Source organism: Pezoporus occidentalis, unplaced genomic scaffold (assembly GCF_034315485.1).
Source record: "Pezoporus occidentalis ecotype Australia unplaced genomic scaffold, CSIRO_AGI_Poc_V1 ctg10, whole genome shotgun sequence".
Taxonomy (NCBI): Eukaryota; Metazoa; Chordata; class Aves; order Psittaciformes; family Psittacidae; genus Pezoporus; species Pezoporus occidentalis.
The window spans coordinates 9,283,633-9,307,508 of NW_026912779.1; the positions used below are offsets into that span (position 1 = coordinate 9,283,633).

Genomic DNA, 23,876 nt, shown 5'->3' on the forward strand with positions numbered 1-23,876 from the left:
CTTCTGTTTTTATCAGAATGTAAATCTGTAAAACGTGGATCTTATCTTTGGGAGCCACAGCTGTGTTTGTGCAGGCTTCCACTCGGCAAGCTCCTGCAGTGCAGAACTACTAACACACTGCATTTTGAACCCAGATTTATTTGCTGAAATCTTGAGAAGAAACAGGGTAGAAATCACAACCAATAATGCTGTTAGAAGCCAACCCTCATTTGAGGACTATGTGAAGACGTGCAACCTGTCAGAAACCGCTGAGATGCCTCCCTGTAAACAGGGGATCTCCAGGGTTAAGGGACCACCTCTAAAACCACGTTGTGCCTTCCTTTTCCCAGGAAGTACCTGGGAACATTTGGGAACAGCTGGGGCATGCCGGCTGTTTACCGCCTCCACCTAAACGTGCTGCGAGCCGACAAGCACGTTTTCTGCCTTAAAACAGCGGGCCCGGTTCTCGCTCTCACGCACAACAACCGCTCTCATCATCGCGCCCACCACCACACCGGCGCTCCCCGCACTCCCGCTTCACATCCGTCCGTCCCTCCGCTTCCCGGGGCCGCCCCACGGCGCCGGCAGTGACGTCACCGCTGTGCGCCGCAGGAAGCCCCGCCTACTCGTCGCTCTCCGCGCGCCCGGAGGTAAGAGCGGCTCTTTTACCTGCCCCTCCCGCCCCACCGCTCGGGGGTGAAGGCCTGCGTTGGGGTAGGGGCTGTTCGCGGTCCGTAGTGTGGCTCGAGGGGGGGTTCAGAGGCGTTTGGAGAGCGGGGAGTGCGCTGTCGGGAGGCAGGGCCTCTGGTGGCTGTGCCCGGGGGGCTTATCCCCGCTCTTGAGGTTTCAGTCTGTTGAGAGCCGCGGAAGTGAGGGTGGGGAACACGGTTCGTGTCGGACCGCGGCAACCGAGTGCGTTCGGGGAGTTGGGACAAGTGCTCAAATCCACTATATCGCGGCCCTAAAGGGTCGGTGAGATGCCTCACCTTTCACAGAAGGAGTGTTATGGTTATAAAGTGTTGAGAAGGCTTCGGTTTGCACACATACCTATTTCACCTTCAAAGCATGTGATCAAGGAACCCATGTGTGACCTGAGAGCCGAGTCAGGCTTCCAGAGGAGACCTAAGTCAATGTGACACAGCCCAAGTTGTTCTGTTGTCAGTCCCAAACACGTGGATGACCCTCCATGCCTTCCCAGAACTGAGGGTCAAGTTGTGTGCTGTACTAATTTTGCTAGCGAGCATAAAATCAATTTAATGCATCACTTATTTAGTTACCTGTAAAAATGAGATAAAGGCTTTGCAGCTGGGGTCATGGTTTGAGGATGGTTGTAGGTAGGAAGGCTGTACCATAGGCAGTAAGTGGTTAGGTTCCTATTAAAGCTTATTAAAACAGTGTTGCATCTTGAGCACACCAAGAGCTTAGTAATTGTAAGAAGAGTGCTTTTCAAAGACAAGATACAGGTTGTATATATAGGCTGTAGTTAAAATGGTTAGTGTTATTTCCCCTTAACTGAAAGGCAGGTGATGGGTTAGGTTATTAAGCTCAAGTGTTTTGTGAAAAGGTAGCTCTCATTACGGTTCTCTTATATTGCTACAAAGGCAAAGATGTCCCCTTGCTTATGCTTTGGTCACAGCTGACTGCAAGCTCAGTTGCTGCTAGCAATTTAAAAGGGACTTTCACTTGCAAATTAAACTTCAGATTATGCTAATCTATAGACTTCATTTTTTGAAGCAATAATTGAAAGACTTGATTATTAAATAAAATTGAGGGGTGTCTGGCACATTTCTTGGCTTTAAAAATATAAAAGAACACTGCCAATCTAAAATACTTGGATATTGCTAATCCTGGCGCAGTATGGCCCTTGCTAAAGAAATCAGAAAGCACTTAACACAAGGCCATACGCCAGAATGTGAGAAACTTGGAAGAGGCTATGAGAATTCTTAGGCTTCCTATCGGAAATGGGGTGCAGGAGTCACACAAACCTTTTTGCTGAGCATGTTTCTTTTTGAAGTGGTTTAAGATTTTTAAAATGAATTCTTCATTGGTGTAATTGGTTTGCGTGCATTTAGTAAAGATTAGTTGTTTGTAATGACAGCAGTAGACAATGGTAGGATGTACATGCAGTGGTGAGCCGAGAAGAACATCAGTGTCTTTAAATAAACAGTGCACCGGGATGGTACTGGTCAGCACAGCTCCATCTAGGTGTTACAGAACTAAGCTGGAAAAGGCAGCATAGAAAGAAGAAACAGGTGACCGAGTGGTAATACAGTGAAGCTTGATTTTGTTAACTTTATAGATGATATGATAACAGACTGTGAAGGCTTTGAGACTGCAGACTTTATTACCTTTGTTTGAGCTCTCTTTCTTCACTTTATTTGCTTTACTCTGTTGCTCATGCAGGCTTGCTATAAAGCATTCTGCTGGGCCTCAGGATACAGCTCATGTTTAGTTACCTCTTCCCACAGGCAGTGCTCCCTACGCCTGCTGTTCTGCATAAACTCCGTTTTTCTGTGCTGGGAAATTGCTCAGGCTCCTTTTCCCAGCTGCCTCTATTATCCTGGTGCTTTGTTCTCCCTTCTGTGCCAGGCTGTGGTTACTGCCATACCTCTCTTCCTGTGCCAGGCTAGGGTGCGCTGTTGTTCTCCATCCCACAATGTTTTATTTCATCTCTTTCAATCCCTGTGAAAATGACGTGTCCCCAAATAGTTTTCCCTAGTATTCCCTCACTTCTGTGATTTTGCACATCCTTTTTGTTCGTGGGTAGTAGTTGGTCTCCTTTTTGTCAGGTTATCAGCTGTTAAATTCTCTTTAGGGGATAGGTAGGAGAGACTTTCCCCGTTTTTCTCCTGTGTCAGTAAGATTGGTGCTTACAACATCCCACAGTTACTGTTCAACAACAACAACAACAAAAGGATAAATACACTTCTCATAGCTGAACAGAGTCTTGTTAGCACAGTCAAATATACACTGGGGTTGCTAAAAGTAGAGAAAGGTACTGTTGCATGAGGTACAAAGGAGGTTAGCAGTTTAAAAGGATGAAAAAATTCCTTGGTTTTAATTCTGGATATTCATAGTGCTGATACGAGTGGAGAGCAGCAGCAGATTTTAGAAGAGGTACTGAACTCCATGGTTTAGAGCACACAGGAGCTATAGACTGGAGGTGGGTTATTTCGTGTTCCCTGCAAATTTGGTAGGACAGAAGTATTCAGTATTAGTTGCTGTCATGAACAAAAAACCACTGTGTGTGAACTGTTTTGTTCAAGGAGAGAGTATTTTGCTGTACAAGTTCTGGCAAGGTTCAGTGCAACCAAAAGTGTATGTTTTAAAGACCAGTTTAGACATACAAATATAAAATCACTTTAAAGCCCAAGTCTTGAACTAAGGTGTGGGGGCATAGTCTGAATGTGAGAGCTTTCATTAAGATGTCTCACTAAGAAGTGTTCTGGACATACCTGAAGAAAGCTGGTTTTATCATTGTAATCACTAATAGGTGTACTCACAGGTTGGAGCTGAACAAGAGCCAGGGGATACTGGATTTGTCCAGAAGAGGAAGTGACTGTCATCAAAGATGTGGAATCTAGGACAGCTGAATACAGAGAATAAAAATGTTTTGCGAATCATGCAGGCTGAGTTAAAGGTTTACATCAAAGCTGGTTTGTGTGGATATAGATGGGGCTGTAGTGAATCCGGGTGGTTTAAGCCAAGCTGAGATACCTGTTTTCTCACATGATATCCACCATGGGCTGAAGTGTAAATGAGCCTGAAAAATATTATTCCCTCCCTTTAAATTTTAATCTTAGAATCGTAGAATCAGCTAGGTTGGAAAAGACCTTTAAGGATCACCAATCCTGACCTTACCCCAGGACTTGCCAAGTCCACCACTAAACCATGTCACTAAGGCCCTCTCCTTCTATCAGAATAACTTTGCAAATCCTTTGAGGCTCAAAAGACATCTCAGTGGCATCAGCAGGAGCCTGATGTCTATGAGCTGTGCATGCTGAGATGCTGACAAGCAGAGCTTTGAAAACTGGGTTAAAAATGATTGCTCAGCTGTTGCCCATTTATAATACAGTGCAAATTTGGGTAACTACCATGGCTTAAGTTGCAGTATTTTTAAGGGGATCAAGATAAGCCTGTTGGTGCATACTTGGTATTTCATGGTAGGCTTAATTACTTTTGCTATGGAAATCTTTCTTGCAGACAAAATTGTGAGTTGCAGGCATGCTCTAACTAATTGTAGTAGCTTTGCTCTCCAGTTGCCCCAAGCTGACTTGAGAAGCATTAGTAGCAAAACAGATCTGTGGATGCAGTGATGACTAGTGGGCAGCTAATTGTTTATTAAGCAGCAATAATGCTGATGAGTGTCTGTCACAGACTAGAGCCTGTTATATTTAAACCTTTGTAAATGTGGAATAAATTGGATTTCTCTGCCCAAAAGAGGTCTGTCATCAAATAATTTAGTCACGAATGCTGCTAGCTTTAAGATGCCTGTTGCTCTGTTGTCCTCTAGCCACAGCAGTGAACTACAGTGTTAGAGCAGAGGGGAGATCTCTGCTGTACACATCAGCTACATTCAGTACAGGTTGTGAGTCAGAGCTCAGGAGAAGAAGGACAGCGTCAATTTTCAGGAGCTGACAGAGATGGTTTGTCAAACTGATGTTAGTGCATTTGTTTTGAATTTGAGAACATTTTTATATGCTCCAAGCAAAAGGGTTTGGGCTTGTTTTGGTTTTCTCTGTATAATCTGTAAAATATGCATGAAAAGAAGGAAAGTCTAATCTGAGTTTTGTTAGATGAATTATATGAAAAAAAATCTGAGCTCAGTATAAAGACAAAGACTTCTACTGCTTAAGAAGTAGGTAAGAATTAACATGAGGTGTGAAGAAAGTTGCAATATTAAGCAGAATGAAATTACTTTGTCTCCTGTTTGCATGTACAAAATATTTAGAATACGCTGTATTTATCCTGAACTTGCAGTTTTAATTCCAGTTGAAAGCCATGTGTATAATATTAACACTGAGCACTTTTAAATGATGTCTTTTGGGCTTTCCTGTTGCCTTGTTGATATATGCATGTGGCTTCCATTACTTTCACCATGCATCTTCAGCAAAATCTCTCATAGAGGTACCCAGGGCCTAATTAGAGTTTATATCTTTCAGTATGACAGACACAGTTTTGCTGTGGGGGTGGGCAGGAAAGGAGGTTTGGTTTTGCTTTTTAAGCCGTCTGGCAATTACTTTCTAAGGCTTGTGTTAGAACACCAGATGTATTAAAAAATTATTCATAAAAGCCACCTGCAAATTGTCTGCAGTTTCCCTTTTTCCTTTTTTTACCTTTGTATGCCAGTCATGGGTGTGAGAGGAGTCTGCAGAGTTCTTCTCTTCATTCTCCTGAAAGATAAATGTGAAGATGGAGGATTTTGCAAGTTGTATTGTGCATAATCATCTGCATTTTGTTTGTCTTTATTTAAACATCCTCTATATAGCATTTAACTCACTTGGATCTTAGATCAAAAGCCAGATTAGCACTATGGCAAATTGCTTCTGATTTGTCACTTGTTTAGACTTTCTACAGTCTGCAGAAGATAATGTATTTTCTCTTGCTTTCTCTTTTTCTATTTGTGTATTTTCTGTGTTTTGTAATGTCTGATATTTACCTCCCCTCTGTGCAGGTTGAGTGTGTTACTTGCTGTAGTTTATACTATGTTGACTGGAGGGAAAACAAGGTGTTCCTTGCTTTCTGTGCAGAAATTTACATAAATGTAGTTATGTGTCTGAAAGAACAAGTATTTATTCAGAAACTTTCAGAAATTTCGGGATGTTCAGATGTAGAAATTCATAAGACAGTTTTTGATCAGACTTAAATAAGATGAATAAATTTTCCCATGAAAATTGTTTACATTTGTGATTTGAAGTCCTTTTCTTCATCAAAGATACTTCTCTTTTATGCTGTTTTCCCAAAAACTACATGGCAGTTTTTGCAGTTGGGGTTAAAAGGGATAATTGTTTCTGGTAGATTGATGTTATGAAGTCACACCACATTTTTCATTGCTATTTGTTTGCCTTGGTGTCCTTAATCAAAGTGGGCCTTTTCTCTTCTGTTTTATGTTTATGGGTTGTGAACTTTGCAGTCTCAAAATTATAGATCTTGTAAAGTATTATCATTGTGCACACCACCACAAATGCGTTCTGCATTGTGTTATTACTTGATAATGAAAATGCTGTCTTATCCTCATTTCCTTTAGCTTTCCCCATTATTCACATGCTTACCCAGCAAGTATTTTTGTAACTTCTCTGAATATTCTTCTGAATATTTGTACTGTCTTTACTTTTTTAAGCAGGGTCTCTGTGCCACACGAAATTGGTTGAAAGTCAGCAAATTCATCAGAGAAATCCTGTGTGGTAAACATCAACTTCAGGAACTGAATTAAATTTCTGCTTGTTCAAAATATATGAACACTTGCAAAACTTTGAGGAAAAACTTGTTTGTGATTTAATAACTGAGACAGAACTATTGAGGGCAGTATAGCCTTTAGGTATGTTTAGAGAATCACTGATGTGGTCTTAGTTCCTCCCATCCTTGGCTTTGTCATTCTGCAGGTGGACTGTGCAGTCTTATGTGTTGATTTTGGCAGACGCAGTTTTGTGGAGTTTCCGGTGTACACGTTTCCTAATGTAGTGTAAGTTTGCTCTTGCTGATTTAATGTTATCAAAACTATTTTAGGCTGTTGACTGCTGCCTTATTGTTGGCATGTGCCAACACTGTAACATATCCTGCTTGGAGATTAGTAATGCTGAAACAACAGTCTAATGAAAAGAGAGAGGTCCCTACGCAGCAGGAGTAGGAACTTGCTAGTTCCTGTTGAAATGAAAACACAAGTTCAACAAATTCTTCCCCCTCCTTGGGCAGAAGGAGCTGACTTATCATTGAAGGACCCTGTACACAGGCTGCTGTGCAGCTTTGTTCCATTGAAGGCTGATGTTCCATTGAAGGTTTTTTTTTTTCCCTTTCCTTGCCAATTGACAGTGTCAAGTAAATACTTCATGATACAAGGGCAAAATTCTTTCTTGTTCATGAGGCAACAATCATAGCAAAATATATTTTGGACTGTATCTGTTATTGTTCTGTCTTCCTATTCTTTCTCTGCCTCATTCTTTAGGTCTAGCTTGGGATACTGGAAAGAATATCATACATGCACTAGTGACTGTTTATCCTTGCAACTGCTGTAAAATAGCTTGAGTTAGTTTTGATTGATAACACATTGCTGCTACAGGTTTTTGTTGTTGTTTTTTCTATTCCTGCTGCAGTTGCTGGTGTTGATTCTCTGATAAAGGGAGAGAGAAAAGCTGGAATTTATCACTATGTTCATGCCTGTCCATCAAATTAAGACCATAGTAGGTTAAGTATTGCAGTGATAGGAAACTCTGTAGAAGACTGGATTGGATTGCACTTCTCTCCCTGTATGTGCGAGTATAGTAAATGTGTATTGACAGACACCTTTTAACCAAGCTTAACTTTATTAACACCAGGGAAAATCTAGTTTCTTCTGTAGCCTTGAATTATTTTTTTATGCTGTGTTATATGACTAAAATTTAACAACATTGTTTCCACACTTTAATCGACCTAAGAAGGGTTGATTATGTCCTGGTTAGGACAGAATGAAACACAAACAATACTATTGTAAATGACAGAAATAATTGTATTGGCTTTTTGCCTTTTTGTGGGTAGCATTTTGTAGGTCCAGCTCAGCTTTCCTGCTTGGGTCCTCTCCAGCTGACTTAAGCAGTATTTACATGTGTGAGTTCCATGCTGGGGTAGTGAAGGGACCTTCAAAATGTCATGGTTAATATTGTCATTCTGTACTTGATCTGAAAAACACCTCTGACCAGGATGAAAAGTCAAGCAGCTGAGTGGGATTATAATTTTTAACTATGCAAACAGCAACAGTGAAATTGGACTTGTTAACTGGCTGATCCTATTTGCATCAAAAGGAGCATGACCAGCAGGTCGAAGGAGGTGATCCTGCCCCTCTACTCTGCTCTCATGAGACCTCACTTGGAGTATTGTGTGCAGTTCTGGTGTCCTCAACAGAAAAAGGACATGGAACTGTTGGAACAAGTCCAGAGGAGGCCACAAGGATGATCAGGGGACTGGAGCACCTCCCGTATGAAGATAGGGTGAGGAAGTTTGGGCTGTTCAGCCTGGAGAAGAGAAGGCTGCGTGGAGACCTCATAGCAGCCTTCCAGTATCTGAAAGGGGGCCTATAGGGATGCTGGGGAGGGACTCTTCATTAGGGAATGTAGTGACAGGACAAGGGGTAAGGGGTTAAAACTTAAACAGGGGAAGTTTAGATTGGATATAAGGAAGAAGTTCTTTACTGTGAGGGTGGTGAGGTACTGGAGTGGGTTGCCTAGGGAAGTTGTAAATGCTCCATCCCTGGGGGTGTTCAAGGCAGGTTGGACAGAGCCTTGGGTGGCATGGTTTAGTGTGAGGTGTCCCTGCCCATGGCAGGGGCGTTGGAACTAGATGATCTTAAGGTCCTTTCCAACCCTAATGATTCTATGATTCTATTCTATGATTCTATTTCTGGAATCATGCCGGTGTGATTAAAACTGGAGTTGCAGAAAAGCTTAAGTAGCTTCGCATTGGTTTTCCTCCCAGTATTCCTCCTGTTTGACCTCTAGGAGACAATATAAATAAAAAGAAACCTCTTTCACACATACCATGCTCTTGCCAGGAAAAGGGAATGATCAAGTTGTTATCTAGAACAAACTCCAGTGATGCAACAGTTGTTTGGTCTTTCCTTGGTGTTTGCACTGAGCGTGTGGCTTGGTGTTCATAACTGAAGTGCAAGGTCTCCAACTTAATTTAATTCCCTCTGTACTCAATGTCTGGGTAGTGGGATTACACTGATGCTAAGTAGGAAGGACTGCAGTGTTCCAGGTACTGCCACTGTCCTGATGTAGCTCACCAATGGGCATGAAAATTATGCTCTTTTCTGACAACATTTACAAAGTTGTTGCTCAATCAGTAGGAGTTGTAGGAAATAATATGTAAGCAACATTGACTCTTCATGATATGGGATTTATGATTTGAGAGGAATTAAAGGTATCAGTTGTAAGCCAGCTGCCAGATGGCTTGGCAGTAGCCATAACATGTTACCATGAATGCTGGGATCAAAAAGGAGTGCTTTGGGATTTTTCACCTCTTTGCTTATCTCACAGTTGCTGTGCATAGATGTCTCTATAAGATTTCCAGAGTATTCTGAAATCCCCAAATCAACTCATCTTTGTCACCAGTAGAGTTACATTGCAGATTATAATACCCCATTGAGAATTAAGAAAACTGGATGCAGGTTCACAGGAAGAGTTTCTTGGACCAACTCCTAAATTTAGCACTGGAAGATTTTAACTGACCTTGACATAACTGGTGCTGCATAACCATTTTAAAGCTGAAGTAATGTCTGTTCCTAAGACAGGCTGAAGCCATATCTCTGTTGGTTTTGTCTTTGTTTAGTGTCCTGCCTGTTGCTTGCTATAGCTCTTTATATACTGTGATTTATAATGTGCTTCTTTTAAACAAGCAAATAATTTCTTTCCATCACAGACCATAAAAGCTTAATACTGGTTTGGGACTGTTACAACAGTAGATAATACAGTCATGTCATTTGTAATGCTCCTTCATGCCATTTTGCACAGCAGTTAGGCGATACCCATGAAATTATAGGACCTTTAACTGTGTCACTATTGACATTACCTGCTGGAACTCTTCAGAAGTAGGCATTTCTTACAATGTTTAATGCATGTATAATAACGTTTTGTATTGTAAAATATAGTCTTTTGACTCTGTAGAGACTTAAAGAAAAGGATTATTAGTTTTGTTTCCTCTTTCCAGATGGAGGCATCAGATTATACCAACCCAGAAGAATACCCTACTGAAATTCATGATTATCTTGCAACATTTGAACAATGTCTTGGTTCTGTAGAAGAGATGCTGAAAGCAATGATGTTGGTTTCTAGGAGTGACCTCCAAAAGGTAGGTAATGTTGCTTTTGACAACCTTTTTGTTACTAATACAAGAATATCTGGGAATCCCAACTGAAATAAAAGAGCCTGTTAGGCCTGGCCACTGCACAGACACATATAAATATGACACTTTCTATGCTTGATACCCAGTATTTGAAAATCTTACATTTCTAAGATACCCAGACGATCTTACAAACTAAACAGTGAAATACGTGCTCTTACAAGCCGAAAAGCGATGATTCTACCAGTGAGTCATTTAAGTAGAGGACATCCTAGCTTATTCCTGACCTTCCTTAAAGTGCATGCTGAGTGCTCTTTCATAATGGCGAGGTTATTCACACCTTTTTCTGAGACGTTTTCACAACAAACTTAATGGAACTTTGTATATGCAGTAGGATATAAAGGTGAATTGACAGCAGTGAGAATTGATCTGATTCTAGAAGTCTAGACTTGCAGAAGCTGGTGCTTAAAAAACAGCTGTCTCCTTTAGCTGTGTTATAAGCCTAAGTCTGTAAAATGTGTTTTTTGCTGAGGGCATAAAGACAGAGCAAGGTACAGACCGAAGACTTCATACAAGCTTCTCTATCTTTTAACATTTAAAGCCTAATATGTAATTTCTTTCTCTAGGGCAAGAAAAAGCTAGCGCATGAGGGAACTTCTTTATCCTCTGAGGATTTCTAACACAAATAAATCATGAAGAAAACAGTCGTTACAACACTGATCTTTTGACAGTATCCATGTTAGAAGTAGTGAGCCTTACAATGATGTTATCAGAGGTTCTGGAAATCCTATAGGACTAAAATAATAAATTGACTTTGACAGTCAAGGAAAAAAAACCCCTCATTACCTTTATTCTTCCTTTGCTTTACAGCCCTAAGTATTCCAGCATGCGTTAAGCACAGTCTACCATGTGTAGTTTTAATGTTCATTGACTGTAGCATAGTATATTCACATTTGGGCTTCAGCAATCTTAAGACTTCTTTTTCCCTTCCACTGATAGTAACAACTATTTTGAGTTAAGTTTCTGTGGAAAAACAGGAACTTATTTCTGACTATGGGAACAGTAGTCTAAGAGCTATGTGCCAACAGATATTTGTGCTTTTGGCCACTTGGGACTGTGGCATCAGACAGGGAAAATTACTGGAGTACTTGGAGAGAATGGTTCTGTGATGGCACAGAAATAGGCACAATGTGGTCTTAGTGAACCTGTGGTGCAAAAATACCTCATTCAGTGTGTACTTCTTTTATGAATACATTCATAATTATAAAATGTGCAAATGTGTTGGGTTTGGTTTTGTTGTTTGTTTTTTTTTTTCATTCTAGTTAGAGCCTCTGGAGCAAGCAAAGCTGGATTTGGTTTCAGTGTACACGTTAAATTCATTGTTCTGGGGTAAGTATGCGGTAGGAGGAAAAAGTATTTATGATGCCATTTGAACACCTTCTAGACAGCTGCAAACATTAAATAATCATATTTCATAGCAAAATAATTAGAAACCTGTAATTACCCCAAGGATCCAAATTATTGCCATTTGTAGAGTAAATGATGTTGAAACTCCAAAAATAGGAATTTACAAAAGCTGACTTTGTACCTGCATGAAGATGTTTGTTTTTTCCTAGCAACATTAACTATGTTAGATTTTTTTTAAATTTAGCTGCAATATTGATGATAATAGTTTGTCAGATAATTTACACCATTAACTCTAATTGTTACTAATGGGTTTATGTGGAAATTAGTTTTCCTATGTGACTGATTTATGGGGTACTCAGTCATGACAGCCTTCAGATTTAAAAACTTCATGTTTTTTATCTTGTAGTATACTTGACTATCCAGGGAGTCAATCCAAAGGAACATCCAGTGAAACAAGAACTGGTAAGATTCTCACACTGCAAGCACTGCAATATCGTACTTGCCCAGGACAGTTAATTCTTATAGAAGTAAAAAAAAATTTGTATCTATGGTTAAAATTGATGTTGCCATAATAGCACGCATATGCTACGTAGCGTTATATAACTGTTCATGTGCCCTGCTGCGCTCTCTAAATTAAGAAAGTCATATTTTTAGTTCCAAATGGTACTGTTTAAAGCAAAATTGTAGAGTCTGCTGAAATTAGAACAAGAAGATAAATGATGTCATCTTTTCATTTCTCCACCTTTCCTTGAGAATTGGATTCTGAACAGAGCAGCTTTTCACTTGTATCTGCTAAATGGAAAAATGTTACATGTCTGATAATAATTTATAACTTCCAGTACGGCATTTTTTTTATAAATACTTGGAATCATGTTAATCTCTGAGGCTGTCTTTTCTTACTTTTGTATGACTCTGAAAGTGTAGTGTGGTTGATTTACTAGCAAAGACGGGAAAGAGTTCCCCCCCTCTTTCCAAGTCCTCCATTAATTCATTTTCTCAGCAATAAAGAATTCAGTTCAGCAACAAAGCTAAAAGCTTTTTTGGCACCAGCTGTATGTGTATTGTCCAGTAATTCTGCATTAGTGACATATTTACAACCTACAATAAATCTCTTAGGTTTGTCTTTATATTCCATTTAGATGCATGACTACAGTATAGAAGACCGCTATCTTGAAAATTCTGCTGACTTAAAAAAATCAGATCATTTAGCCTGAAGAAAAAATAGAAATCAAAACTTACAACTCCCCATTTTAATTCCTGTATAAATGAAAATACTAAATCTGGGCAATCATAAAATGCTTCGGTTAAATACAATCCTTGCCTAGGCAGTGGAACAGAAGATGGGACTGAAAAATGCAGAAAGATATCCTGAAAAACAAGAATACTTCTATTTTTAATTAGGTGAGGTTTTCAGTAGCCTAGACTGTATCATATTAAAAAAATTGATCAGTTAGTATTTCATGAGCTTTCAGTCAGTTTCTTGTTCCTCCTGTATTACATAGTGTCTGAATATTGTGTTAATTTAGTGATACTAAAAAATAAATTCTATCTATTTTGCTGTGGATATTTTATGCTGGTATTTTATTCACAGTTAACCAGTTGTTTTAAGTCTGAAGAATGAGTGAATTACCACAGCCTAGATTCTTATCCAGTTGTTTTTTCCTTTTACAAGTATCAAGGTGAATGAATGCATGTTCCTTCCTTCCAAGAGCATTGTGATGTTCTCATTCATGTGGAAAGGGAGTAAAAAAAAAGACTGCTCTGTGGTGATTGTTTTGTTTTTAGAATTGCTCTCCCTGTATACATACATGGAGTACGCAGAGATTAAAACTATATTAATAAACTCACATTCAAGCTATCAGAGTTCATTTCTTTTGTCATGTTGACATTTGTCAGCTCCTTTTTCCCAGGTTGATACATGTAGGTTTGCCATCTGTTCTCATTACTCAGTCACCAAAAAAATATTACAGCTTATCATGATTTCAGACCCTATAAGCTCTCCTCATTAAAGCTATGGTTTTGATATAGAAAGAGTGGCCAATTTTTTGACAACAGTTGCTTATAATGGTCATTTGAGGAACTGAAAATCAGTTCTGTCATGTAGGTCATGTAACTTGTTCCAGATTCAAGGAGCTGTCAATGGTTGTGTGAGAAATGTGTGAGTTGCATAGTATTAACATTTATTTAGTTAGCAGTATCCATAAATGTTCTGCTAATGCACATTTATAATTCAGGTATCGGGTAGAGCGCTATATATATATATGTGTATGTATACATATGCTACTGTTGTTTGCATTACAGAAACACCTAGAGTTGAAGGCCGTACTATGTAGTCATGAAATACATTAACCAAACTTACGTATTTTATACAACTACCATAAGCGTCCCCTCTAGTCAGTGAATAGGAGCAGGCACTTAACAGAGGATAATTCCCATGTTAGAGGTTCAGTTATGCAATTTCCTTTACTGACTGTGGAAGTAGATGAGGAAGAGTAGGTACGTAAATGAGATTGTAAGCTGGGAAGGTATGCGTAGGTGGGGTCAATCCAAGTCATGCTTCTTCCAAAAAATCCTTAGACACCAAATGACTCTGGGGAGGCTAAGATAGCAAGGGAGTATCCACTTTATGGAATGGCAGTGGAAATAGGCATTATTATTATTTATGGTCATAAAAAGAAACTTCTGATACAGCTGGAAATTCATAAGGCTCCTTAGATAGGTTTGCTCATAAGCTCCCTTGACCATTTCAGGATCTTAACCACAAGAGTTCGGTGTAGGTGCATATGTAATGCTTGTGACATCTTTTATTTTGAGTTAGATGCTTTGTGGCTTTGCTTGGACATGCTGTTTTGTTTTTTTTTTTTATTAGACAGGAGTCAGGCAGTATAATTTATATAATGACATTTCTCTAAGTATGTCAAATCTAAATACTATTTTGCTGTCTTTATGTAGGCCAAATTCAAAATTGAGTTCAGTACTTTGTTTTCTAACTTTGCTTGCAAGAACAATTCTCCTCTCACTGTCAATTAGATGTAGTCTTCATCTCTGTAGGAGTTCATGTTCCTATGACAGTGAGTGTCATGCAGATATTAGTATAGTAGGTACCTGTGATGGAAAATCTGCTAAAGGAGAAGCCTCAAGTTTGCAAGAAGGCATTTGCAAAGAAAATCCTTGTACATGTATTTAAATGATTGTATTTTTCTAGATATTATAGAATTGTAAAGTGTGGAGAGCTTCTACTCATTGATTTTCACAGGAATTTTGGGACAATGGTGTGAAATATTCTTCTTCTTTTTTTCTTCTCCCCCAGGAGAGAGTAAGAACATACATGAACAGGGTCAAAGAAATAGCAGAAAAGAAAAAGGCATTCAAACTTGATAAAGGAGCTGCTTCTAGATTTGTAAGAAATGCACTCTGGGAACCAAGCCCTGAAAATGAAAAGAAAAACAAAGGCCCTGGTAAAGGAAAAAAGAGAAAGATGGACTAAATTTATGCCTCTCCGTATATAAATTAGAGACGTCTAGGAACTTACCTTGAAATGTGTTCTGCATACTGCATGCACCTTGTGGAGGTGCTGTACAGCAACATCTTGCTTAAGTTATAGGTAAGAATTTTTATAGGATTGTATTTTGTTCAGAACACTTGTCACATGTGATCACATTGTATGTGTATCTAAAAGTGCCATTTGATGCAAGAGAGGTAACATTTCATTATTGAAATGACAATGACCTAGCATAGGCTTGCTGGTAATACATACTAGTGATATTTTTACTGTTGGATGAGTAACACTTTTTTTTACATGTCCTTAATGTGAATATTAAAATATTAAATTGAATATTAAAAAGTATTAACCAATGCTATCTAGTCTGTGGTGTTTATGACGGAGCCATGTTTTCTTTCTCATTACATCATCACATCATTATGTAAAAGGCTGTATTTGTAGTTTTGTAAGGTTTATTCACTGTGTTAAACTGTTTCAGCTTCTGAACTTGAAGGTTTGCCATATTCCTTTACTTCCTGTTCCCTCTGAGAAAACTGAGTTTCAGGGGCCACACAGTCTGTATTCCACTTTAAGCCACAGTGTCTAGTCAGTGGAAAAGATATCCCCAAAGGGCAATTTGTGGGGTCCAAAAAAAGGAGCAGGCTGGGGACAGCTATTAAAAAACAGCACATGCAGGAACTTGATTGAAATTTTGGCTGCAGTGCTCATCCTTCACTGCTGACACCGTGAAAGAGAGAAGTATGCTCTGAGGTGGTAGGAGTGTGGTCATCCATTGCTATTTCTGAGATCTTCATCAGGGAAAGCACCCTGTGGTGCGATAAATACTACTACAGTGTCTTACAAGTATTCTGTTATTTTCCTCAATAGGTAAAGTTCAGTCATTTAGGAGAGGAGGCGTGTTAAGTTTCTTCAGAAGACCCTCGGTTATTGTTTTTTTTCAGTATACTGCAAAGCAAAACTCAATGATCTGCCAAAAACTATTTAACAATTAGCAGCAGCTCTTTACTTAGGAAATACAGGAAAAGGAAGGAAAAAAAAGGCAATTAATTCACCAAAATGTAGTTTCGGTACCAGTCTACAAAAGTGGTTGAGAAATATTGTTAGTGTGAAAGACTAAATGACAAGAACAAATGAATCCAGTATATCTATAGCTGAATGATGTACAGTGGATGGTTACAGAGTTGTACTACATCATGCAGTACCGAATGTGGACTAAATTGAATCAGGTGCTAAAATGAAGCTTCTTTTTGAAAGTAAAAGTTCAATACATTGACAAGTTTATTAAATTGAAATAATTGCATATCTCTAGAAACTTTTTTCAGTGACTGGTATGAATTTACTCATTTTCATTTATGATAAACTCTTTGAATAAATACCACTTCTTTCAGTCCAACTAACAAGAATCTGATTGTATTTATGTTCATGTACGTATGGCACTTTTCTGCCCTAGATCTACAGGACTGCTCATGTAAGTATGCATGTCAAAGATGCATATACATTTGCCAGCTGAGAGCTAAAATTAGAATGCTTTATTTCTACACATTAATGTCATGGTTATGCCAAATGAAAAAGCTGTTGGACTCAGGAGGCTTTTTTTTTTTGTGCAATTATGATTAAAAATGCAAAAGACCTCAAGTGTGTTCTAGGCCAAAGATAGCAATACACGTGTAAAGCAGTTCTTGGTGTGCTCCATAGGTCTGGACAGAGATTTATTTGGAAGTCTGTGTGTCCTGTCTTGCACCTCTTTGATACTGAAAATGACAGCTATAGGCTATTACAAACAGACTTCTGGACTTTGTGTAGATGTAGAGGTCTGCATGTGCAAAGCACATGAGGTTCAAAATGTTAATCTCAAAAACATCAGTGTAAAAAAAGGCCAGGTGTCCTATGAACTAATTGGGAAGACAAAAGGATAGAAGTGATCTGAAGTGGCACAAGCCAGAGCACTTTAATATAGAATTTTTCTGGGAGATAGCGTCTTATGCTTTGAGAAGCATTTGAGGAAATGAGTAGCTCAGCTTGTATTTACAGTGCTGTTAATTAAAAGGGGATTGAAGGACATTTCCATTACATGGTTTTTCTCTTAAGCTTCAATTACAACTTCTGTTTTAAAAGGATAATTTCTAAAAAGGATCATAATTTAGTGTCCAGTAAAGTACACAGGTTTCGTAAGTAAATGTTTAAACAAGAATAGTGCAAGTCTATTAGCTAAGACTTACTGAGGTAGAAGTCCATCTGGTATAATTAATTATATACAGGTGTTTGGCATTTGTCATAGAGCAGTTTAAATAGATGTAACAAATGCAACTTTGTAATTTTTTTTTTTTTTTTTTTAAGGTTCGCATCCTTCAGTATGGCTGTTCACAGCCTGGGTCTGTGGCTTTGCTTTTCTAGAAAACAAACCAGCCACAAACTAAGAAGTGTCACTGCCTGTTATTCACTAACAGCCCTATTAGAAAGAGGCATGAAATACAAGATCATGAATGCTAAGTGTTTTTTACATCAAGTATTCTTGGAACATCTAGACTGAGGTCTCCAATGTGAAATGACTGAACATTGTTTATGGAAGTTCCTGCCTCAAAATAGGATGCTGACAAGAACATTTATTGCAGTATCTGTGTGCATTAAATCTATATGAGCCAGTTTATAGAATGGTTCTACAGAGCCTGAAAGGAAAGGAAAACATCTGGGAGACTTCTAGTCCCATTGGTGTAAGTGCTGAATATGGTGCAGAAGTATCAATTCTGCGTTAGTTAATACCAATGTAATGCAGAGAGTTGCTATTAATAGTAAGTTGTTAGTATCACTGAATTAATGAATTCAGATATTTAAAGAAAATAATAAAGTGTGTGTGACACCTCCCTGCTTTGTCTTGCTTTACTCTATTTATTTTATGGGCTAACTAATATTAGACATACCAGGTAAGAGGAGCACTAAAACTGCTGTTTCTAAGAATGTTTTTAACTAATCAATAAGAAAATGATGTAAAACTCTTAAGTTATGGTAGAAATGTACATGTAGGTGGAAGTCTATGTGGCCTGTCTTGCACCTTGCTAATCAATGATGCCAAAATTTGAAGGTTTTGTGTTCAGGTTTACAAGTCAGAAGTGAAAATAGTTTCCATTTTGTTAAAGATTGTAATGTGTTACCTGTTCCTGGAACTTTTCTTGCTTTCTGGTCTTTGCACCAAGAAAGCGATGACGTTGGGAAGAGCACGTGAAGCTAGCAGCTATTAACTAGAATCTGTTATAAGGCTGTATGAGGAATTTCCCAAGCTTACCAAAAGAATACTTCAGAAAGTAAGTGAAAACACAACTCAAGATTTTAAGCCCCAGTAATGTAGAAGACCTGACAGATATTACTGTGGCTGCAAACAAAAGAGGAATCTTACTAGAACTTAAATTTCCACTCTTACAAATGGTAGCCATGAGTTGGGAAGTCAGCACATCACTGGTGCTCATTTCTACTCCTTAAGTACTTTTATTAATGGATAACCTCATCCTCAAAAGTGGATGTTTGATTAAGTCATCTTATTTTTTCCTGGCCTTGAAAATCAATAATAGCATGAAACTTTGTCAAAAAGTGTTGCAGATTTATTGGAAATCTTCTCAAAACATAGTAATCTGGAATGATAAAAGTTAAACTTAATTCTCACATAATTAAGAATTTTATTGGATTTAAGTAAGTAGACCAAAAGTAACTTTTTAACTGTGGGGTTGGGACCATTACAAACGTGAAGGGAAATTCTAGCTTCCATAGTAAATGAATACTTTGCCCAGGGATTGATGAAGACCTGGTTCTTTGGCCCCAGAAGAGACCTTGGTTACTTGGATTAAGGCATCTATCCGCTGTTGGCCACAGGAAAACTTTTGAGAGTTGTGAACAGCAAACTCCAGTCTATAACTGGAAACACTTACTGGTGTGACATTCTATGGTTCCTTCTGGGCATAGGGTTCCTTCTGGCAAGATCTCACTGAACTTTTAACTCTATTCATGCAGTTTCTTCTCTACTGCAAATAACTGCACAAACCCCTTATAGCTAGAAGGACACAACTTTCCTGTTTGACACTGCTACAAGCTGGGATATGTGAAACATTAATCCTAAAAAAACCTGAAACAACTTGATTGGAATGTCATTCCTTTCTTCTTTCAGACATGGCTGGCTAGTAATGTATAGCTGCTTTAGAGAGTTGAAGTGTAAGGAAACAACAAACTATTGATGCAAATCGTAAATTGGACCAAGAAGTAACTTCAGCTAAACAGTGACATGCAAATCAGGACGTAATAGGAAAATAATGAGACTTTGCAGAAATATTCTTCAAGAGTAAGTGTGATGCACTTCAAGCCAAAGAAACTTTCTAGCTTAGAGGGCCAAACTAACTGGGTTGCATCCCAAATGTGGGCAGGTTATGCATTTGTCATAAACTAATGTAAAGATGTCAAAACAGGGCGTTAGTTAAAAAGACTACATTTATGTTTCTTAGTTAGAAATTTACTTGCCAGTAATTAAGAAAAGAAGTGTTAGGTTACAGCAATGTAGGGGACATAATACAGAAAGTAAATAATGCAATTTGTCATTTTAGAATCATATGTGACATATTAGAAAAAAAATGCAGTAAAGTTCTGCAGTGTGACAGCGTAATTTTTCTTTTTGCTAATTTTCTTTAAGTGATATTCCTTGCAGAAAGTTCACATGAATGCTCTTGTTTTGCAGACCACTCTTAACATCCCTAACATTAGGGCATTAGTGGTAGTTTGGGGTTTTTCTTCTTTCAATTTCTGCTTTTCAAGATGATGTACTACTTCTAATATTTTACTGATAGAACTAACAGTTTGCCTTTTTGCTGACTTTTAACCTTCCCTGTAGGAGAAGACTAAAGATCTATGGAATACTTAGTGCTGGTGATCTAAAAAGCAGACCTTGAACTGCTCGGTTTTCATCAGCTGTACCAAAGGGAAAAGAGCAAAAGCTTGTTTTTACTACTAAGCTGAGTGAATATGGCGTGGAAATCTTGTAATGGCAAGGTATCAATTTTGTAAAGTGATATATTTCAGAGGGGATACTAAATTCGACTGTGAATAAAAAGCTTTATAAATGGAACATTTAAGAGGCTATCTTTTACTTTTCAGCGTAGGGTTGCCTTGACATGCATCATTTCAATTTGGCAGCCCCAGTAAATGGATGGAAGCAAGTCAGAATGATAATTCAGTATTGCCAAGAGGCTTCTTCTCAGACTAGTGTGGACACATTCCATGGACAAATTTAAAGGCTATATTAAGTGACAGAAAATGGGTCTAATTCAGCACTATGTTATTCCAGCTTAACATCATGACAGTCTTGCTATTTAAGTACCTAGATGTTATATCCAAAGAGTACATGAACAACTAGATAATTTTCAAGCTAAGGATCACCTCAGATGCATGGTGATGTACCTTATATAGCAATAATCCAGAACAGGCAAAAAAAAAAACCAAAACTCAGCTGTGCTTGCACATAAACTTTTATAGTAGTAATGCTAAGGGCAAAGGCTTAGATGCTATTTACTAGCAGTCAGTTAAAGTAAATGAGCAGCTGCTGAGTTATGCGAGTGAAAAAGTTGTCTGAAAACAAAGTAGTGTTGATATTACCTCATTAGATATGAATGTTCATTTATATGACTGTTGTAGCCTTAGTTTCCTAGAATGTTTATTTTTTCTTTGTCACTTGAATGGTTTTTGGCCTCATGGGAACAAATCAGTTATTGTTTAAACCCACAAAGGTGAGAAGAAGAAATACCTTGTAACAAGCACTGTCAAATTGGATAGCATAAACAATCTTTTTACTTTGTTGCTCTGGACGGACAAGCCTACTCCTCAACTCACACACAAGACAAAACATGTTTTCTTGGGCAAAGTTTCCATGGAGAGAGCATTTCCTCAGGGCAGTTAATCTCATGAGGTGCTGTCTGTATGTACACACACATCCACCTGTATGTTATCTATCTCCTGATTGGCAGTAAGTTCTTCTCTTGGTGTGTAACAGAATACAAAGTGTGTATTAGTGAGAGACTAATATAGCTGGAGACTATATATAGCATCATGAGCATATTTCTCTATTGCTTTAAGTCAGTTTTAACTCTTGATTTCATTAGGGCTGCAGTAGCAAAAATCCAATGCAAAAGAACTGAGAATTTGGCTTCATGTAAGTATGAATGTCTTCACGCAGCAAAAACAACACAAAAAATATAGCTGATTCAAAGTTACTGACTTCCAGTTAAATTGCTTGTGTGTTAGTAAAAGTCTGCTTCCTGGATTCTTTGTTTACATTTTATTTTTGTGGTTTGTGCTTGTTAAACTTTGTTTACCTTTTATTATACATAGGGCTTACCAATAATTCCACATAGTGCCTCAGCTTTTTATGGTAATGTTCTTTTTCCTAGAGGTTCATCATTTTGCCAGCTTTTAACTACTTGTTTTGGACTTCTTCACGTTTGGTCTCTGCCATGGCTGAATGCCCAACCACCTCCTCCCCCCCCGCGCCCAAAGGTTGAACTGTTACTCTTAACAGTTGTTCAGGAACATGGTTTGTAAAGTATAGGCCACATTGGCAGCGTTAGCAAAACTTCTGACCATATCTTTCTAAAGGTTGTAACTCTCCTTCACTGAGGTAAAAATTTGAAATGCTTTGTCAGGAGATTAAAAAAAAGTTATCCCAGTGAAAATCTATCCAGATTAGGCCTCTAGAGAAACCTCAGAGAACTGCATCGTAGATACTGGCCATTAATTTGCTTGTGTTCCAGTTTTCCCATGCATGGTCATCAACATTACTGAGCTCCCTGCACAGTTTTGAAGCCACAAATATCTTAGGGAGGAATATGGACTCTGCAGTTAAAGTCCAATTTATCTTGGATGATGACAGGGCTCTGTAACATACTGTATTTGCAGAACTGCAAATCTACTACAACTTTTAACAGTGCTGGTTTAATGTAGTTTTATATGGATTTCAGATTTTAAAAACTTAATGTGGACAAAGAATGCTCTCATATGTATCTGATTAATTTACATTATGATCATACTGGAATTCAACTTCATACCAGTTTAACTAAAATGGAATTAGTTTGTGTGTCACCTTCTTAAGAGGTAACTCCAGTAAGAGTATACTTCCTTTAAGTATGCTGAATATATTAGAAATCTGAAACTTAATTTTTTTCTCAACTAAAACCATAATGAAAAGAAGGGTTACAGTTGTTATACTGGATTTGTTTGTTTTTTCCTCCTCCCTAGCCCCCATGTGTTCATTTGTTAAGCTGTGGAGCTGCTCCAGGTTTAAGCTGGTAAAATCAAGTCTGGTCCATTTAATGTATTCTTTTTAGCAGGCATTCTTGGGGTATGTAGAATGAAGTATCCTATTTTCTGGAAGGTACTCAGATCATTAAAGTCTTACGAATTTGATCTCATCCCTTATTTATGGAATTACACAGAAGAATTTTGGTAGATGAGACATCTCTGGGCGTAGGTTAGCATTTCTGGATATACCTGTACCTTAGAGAACAAAATAAGCATGGAAAAACTTTTTGTCTTCTGCCATCTAGGTGAGGTTGTATTATCAAAAAAATTAACAGCCAGATTTTGCCCTTGGATTTGCTTGCACAGCTTTTCATAAGACAAAGAGGACAGATGCTGATATTCTGATACAGTGACTTCTGCCTTGCAGAGTTTACTGATGACATGGAACTTCCATTCCCATAGCAGAAAGCCAAGATATAATTGAGCCAAGCCTTCAGTAAACGCACAGTGGTAAATCTGTGTCCAAAAAGAATTTGAGGTTCTAAGTCATTTAAGGCAAAGCCTGTATTGGGCAGCCTGCTAGCCTCAGGAACCTCAGTGGCCATTACCTCATCTGGCAAAGATTTTCTCTATTCAAGCATCTGAGCCAAAGCCTCACCAACAGCAGGGGAAGGGGGGGGGGAAACCCCAACAAACAAAACTACCAAAAAACCCCAAAAGCTCATTTCCAGCTGGTGTTAACTGGAGGGACTTTGCTGGCAGTGTGTGTGTGTATTAACCCATCAGTGGCCCCCATGTTGTTAAGATATCGGAATATTTTTTGAGGTAACTGAAGACACATCTTAAAGCTTAGGTTTTGAAAAGCATCTGGAAAGTGAGCCAGCCAACCATGAGCTTAGAAGTTTGCCATTTTTCCCTCTTTAGTGAATCTGATAGTTCCTTATTTTAGTAGGTTAGCTTACTTGCACAAATTTGAGAGAAAAGCATTTTTCAGTTTGATTACAGCACAACAGAGAAGGCATGTGAATTCTTGTGTTTAATTACCTTTGTGCTTAAAGGTGATTTCATCTGTATTTCAGTCTATCAGCTGCTTTTCCTGTGTCCGCCTTCAAGACAATTCAGCCGGCTGGCTCCTTCTGCCTCTGAAATTAGACTGAATGAAAGAAATAGTGCCAGAAATTCTTCGGTGTTTCTTACAAGTTTGTGTTCCTTGAGCACATCTGTGTGATATTACCTAAATGACAGTAATTGCTAGAAAAACAAGATCTATTAAAGCAGGGAGAACATCTTATAGCAGGTTAAATAAGTTTAAATTAAAAGGGAAGGTGAACAGCATATATATATCCCTTGAAACCAATATGCACTGTTGGATTTCTTTGCAGCATCTGCACAGAAGTGTCTCTCAACACTGGAGAGTCCTCTACACTCCTGCCCCCAAGCCATCCATTCCTCCATCTATAAAACAGATATTTGTTCCTTTAACCACTTGATACGTATCAGCAAGAAGCAGTTGACTCATCAAAGTTGTAATACTACAGCTAGATTTTATCCTTCATGGAATCTAATCGCTGATGGTGTGTGGTTTGGCATGGGTTACCTTGTTTAAATACATAGGTGCATCATACATAGTTTAACCAAACACAGCAGCCAGGTTAAATGGTTCACCAGAAGACTTATTTGCCTGCCTGCCCCC

General features: G+C 38.5%; 1 protein-coding gene and 3 long non-coding RNA genes across 6 annotated transcripts in view; 2 read left to right on the forward strand and 2 right to left on the reverse strand.

Annotated features, from left to right (window-relative positions):
- The window catches only part of LOC134159840 (uncharacterized), a 188,523-nt gene that overhangs the window by 97,284 nt on the left and 67,363 nt on the right, over positions 1-23,876 (reverse strand). The window lies entirely within an intron of this gene.
- Positions 549-16,161, forward strand: C1D (C1D nuclear receptor corepressor). 2 transcript variants are annotated; one of them, XM_062611028.1, is made up of 5 exons: positions 549-629; positions 9,877-10,017; positions 11,331-11,397; positions 11,822-11,877; positions 14,726-16,161. In XM_062611028.1, exons 2-5 carry the CDS (start codon positions 9,877-9,879, stop codon positions 14,900-14,902), a joined length of 441 nt encoding a protein of 146 aa, XP_062467012.1. In that variant the 5' UTR covers positions 549-629; the 3' UTR covers positions 14,903-16,161. The 2 variants fall into 2 exon arrangements, with proteins under 2 accessions (XP_062467012.1, XP_062467019.1); XM_062611035.1 differs by lacking the exon at positions 549-629 and adding an exon at positions 678-693.
- On the reverse strand, positions 5,313-23,652 carry LOC134159758 (uncharacterized). 2 transcript variants are annotated; one of them, XR_009963290.1, is made up of 3 exons: positions 23,228-23,652; positions 20,784-20,922; positions 5,313-5,372 (listed from the first exon to the last, which is right to left on the reverse strand). It is a non-coding gene; the product is annotated as an uncharacterized LOC134159758 (long non-coding RNA). The 2 variants fall into 2 exon arrangements; XR_009963291.1 differs by lacking the exon at positions 5,313-5,372 and adding an exon at positions 14,378-14,520.
- On the forward strand, positions 16,170-20,018 carry LOC134159764 (uncharacterized). Its single transcript, XR_009963296.1, has 2 exons — positions 16,170-19,198; positions 19,785-20,018. It is a non-coding gene; the product is annotated as an uncharacterized LOC134159764 (long non-coding RNA).